Here is a 3656-nt window from a genome sequence, read left to right as displayed (position 1 = left end):
CAGGTGGTCACACTGCATCTGAACAAGCTGTGGGTGACAGCCATGTCCCCTGCCCCTAAGGAAGGGGAGAACCAGTGCTGGAGGCCAGGGCTGTGTCTACCTTCACCCTGCCTTGTTGTCCTCAGCCCCATAGGGCCCCCTGCAGATGCAAAGCTCTGCAGACAGGCAGGTGGTGTGGGGACGCTGCCTGCACCCCAAGTCTCAGCCAGAGTCTGGCTGGAGGCCCAGGGCACAGTGACCTGCTGTGATGCAGCAGACAGAAAGGCATCTTGTCCTCATGACCAACCAGTCCTGCCCACTCTCCCAGCACCAGCTCCATTCCTCTTTGGAAAACTACCCCTGCCACCAAAGCACGGGGCCAACCCCTCCCCAGGGACCCCACAACCAGGACCATGGGGCTACAGACAAGAGTTGGCTTTATTCACGGACACGGGGACAGCTGTGTCACTGGCAGCTGCCCTCGTATTGCACATCCAGCGACGGGGGAATATCCATGCCACGTCACAACACAGCGTCGGCACTATGGGACCTCGGGGGGGGCGCAGGCACCGTCACCACCCAGCAGGCTGGGGAGCGGGCTGGGGCGCCAAGGGTTCACAAAGGCAAAAGACCCGTCCACCCATAGATAGAGAGAGAGATATATATATAAAAAAAAATAGTTCCACGATGACCAGAGCAGAACCACAGGGACACGCGTGCAAGCAAAATGTACAGCAGCCCGCGAGCAGGTAAACATGCTTTGTACACACACAGACACGCCAGGATAGCCGGGGTTTATGGTGCTGGGAGGGAGACAGAGCCATAAACCCGGGCTTCACACACGCTCACACACACACACACACCAGCCCCTGCGGGCAGCACCCACGGCTCGGGCACGCGCCGGGGCTCGGGGGCTTGGACACTGCGGGTGTTTCTCACTGCTAGACATGTTACGGAGACACGGACACGGTCCCTTGGAACGGAACTGGAGGAAGAACTCGTGAGCGAACGGGGCAGGGGCGCCCCTGCTCCTCCCCGGCACACAGGCACCGGCCGGGGCCGGCTGGAGAGGAGCAGGGGGCTACCGGCGGTTCGTTGTGCTGCTGGTGGAAGAGGCAAGGATGGGGGTCCATTATGCCTCTGGCTCGTATTCCTGGTATTCCTCCTGTGGGATGGGGAAGGAAAGAGCCAGTGAGAGAATTCAGGTCAGGCACAGAGCCCCCCTCTCTTCTTCAGCCCAACACCAGCTTTGCTCTGGACATGGAACTGTCACACTGTGTCCACTGTGTCACCCTGTCCCCTCACCTGCGGGGGTTCCTCGTAGTTCTCCCCCTCTGGCTCCAGCAGCGGCTCAACCAGTGGCTCCTCCACGGCCTCCTGGGCCACCTCTTCTGCCTGAGAGCGAACCAGGAGGTCAACACCACACACACACACACACACACACACACACACACACACACACACACACACACNCACACACACACACACACACACACACACACACACACACGACACCCACCCTCCCTGCCCCTGCCAGACCAGCAACACACCCAGGATACAAGGGGCTCCATGGGGAGCCAGTGGGACCCTGGGCACCCATCAGCCCACCTAGCTGGGAGGTGACACGCACAGGTCTGTGGGAACAGGGGCGGTGTGTGCATGTCCCTACACTGCTCCCAGCCCCAGCCTCGGGCAGGCAATGAGTGCTGGCACCACGTGGGCCTCGACAGGCTCCAGGCGCTGGCAGGAGCTGCGGGAGCATCCTGCATCCCTGGCAGGGGAGGGCGGTGCTGGGTAACCCCTCCCCGGGGCTGGCAGGCGGGAAAGGGGGGCAGCCAATCCCCCTGTGCAGCGGCGGTGGCGGCGGTGGCCTCATTTCTTCAGCTGATGCTATTTTGGGCTAAGCTGGAAGCCAATGGCTCATGGGGCGGCGAGCTGGAAGCCGCTGCCCCTCCCGCAGCTGTCAGGTCACCTCGCAGCCGCTGGAGCGATGCGCCACAGGCCCACGCCGCCGGCCGCCATGGCAGGCCTCGAGCGCGCACACGTCCGCAGACACCCCTCATGCTCGGGGCCTGGCGTGGGGAGACCACCGGGGCACCCTCCTGGTGCAAGACCGGGGGAACAGCCAAAGTCTGGCTCCTTGCCAAACCTGGGGATGTGCCAGCCTCCTCACGGGCATGGGGACTCTCACCTTCAGGTCTGCAGGGAACTCCTCCTTCTTCACCAGCCCGGTGGCCGCCGCAATGTTGCCGGCGCCGGAGAACGCCGCTTCGCCCAGCTGGGATGCCTGCTCCTTCGCCTTCTCAGCCACTGCAAGAGCCAGGGGTGCCCATCAGTGCCCCCCCTGCCAAAAGGGGTGCCCAGCTGTGGCTTCGTGCCCTGCACCACCCGGGGGGCAGCTGGCGGGGAGATGCTGGGCAGGATCAGGCTCTTCCCACTTCCTTGCCCCGGCGGGGAGGGGAGGGGGCCATGACACTGCTCTGCAGCTGGGCAAGGAGTGTGAGCAGCCGCCGCAAATCCTTGGTTGCCGGCCCTGTTATATAAGAGGCTTTAGCAGAGTGACATCAGCCCCTCAATTAGCCTCTGATCTCGTTAGTGTGGCCATGCTCTCAGGGCTGGAGGGGTACCACGGCGAGGAAGACAGAGGGGCCCATACCTGAGGTTACGCCTTGCACCACACCTTGAGTTTTACTCCCTGAGGATAGAAAGAGACAGAGATCAGGTTAGAGGGACTGACAGCTGGACTCCAACACGTGCCATGCCCGGCACCCTGGCTCTGAGCCAGGACAGCATCCTGTCCACACCCCATGCCAGGCACCTGGGCAGCTGAGCACTTGCCTGGCTCCCCTCAAGACTCCTGTTGTCCCTGCAGGAGCCAGAAGTGGGGCAGCACAGGGCCAGTGCCACGTGCCACGCTGGGCAGAGACCCCAGAGCCCTGCACCATGTCAGGGCACAGCCAGGCAGGGTGAATGTGAACCGTGCTGCTGAGAAAAACCTTCCACAGGATCCAAACCTAGAGCTGGTGCCAACACAGCATGGGAAGCCCCACAGCTGGAGTGCCCAGAGCTGGGTTCTGCTGCTGGCTGTGCTGACCCTGCCAGGCTCCCTCGAGCAGAGTGACACCACCCAGAACACCCCCACAGAATGGGATGTCTAGGATGGAAGGAAAGGTAGGGGCTGGGCAGCTCCTGTGGGATGGGGCCTTGGGGTGTTCCTTGAGCTGCTGGACCCCAGTCCAGCATATACACCCCAGTGAGGATGGGAGCCCAGGGCAGGCATCCACTGCTGCCCAGGTGAACAGTTCTGGGGCCTCAGCTCTCCCACAGAGCTTGTGCCCTCTGGAGCAAAACAGAGCCTCAGCCCTGCGCCCTCCTCCCTCCCACTGCAAGCAGGTTGGCCTCAGCTCCTGCCCTGGGCATTCCAGCACCACAGCCAGGCACATACACTGCCCAGGAATTGCTCCTCCTGCCAGCCATGTCTTCTAGGACTTGGCCCCGAACAGATCCCTCCCCCGAGGGGCAGCACGGAGGGACCCCTCAGTCACCAGCTGGGTGCAGGGGAGATGCCAGTGTGGGATGAGCTCCAGGGCATTGCCTCTGCAAGGGGGACAAACACTGTTCCCACCCCCCTCCCCCATGACAGGCACATCCCAACACAGGGGTCACCACCTCCATCA

General features: G+C 62.7%; 1 protein-coding gene across 1 annotated transcript; it reads right to left on the bottom strand.

Moving 5' to 3' along the window:
• Positions 1 to 399: 399 nt before the first annotated feature.
• SNCB (synuclein beta) lies at positions 400 to 2678 on the bottom strand (the record flags this gene model as incomplete). The annotated part of the gene is made up of 4 exons (XM_033517698.1): positions 400 to 1144; positions 1285 to 1374; positions 2171 to 2289; positions 2636 to 2678. Coding segments are annotated over 4 exons (285 nt in total), but the record flags the coding sequence as incomplete, so codon positions are not given.
• Between the last annotated feature and the right edge of the window lie 978 nt (positions 2679 to 3656).

Source organism: Parus major, chromosome 13 (genome assembly GCF_001522545.3).
Source record: "Parus major isolate Abel chromosome 13, Parus_major1.1, whole genome shotgun sequence".
NCBI lineage: Eukaryota > Metazoa > Chordata > Aves > Passeriformes > Paridae > Parus > Parus major.
This window is presented reverse-complemented; position numbering and strand designations above follow the sequence as displayed.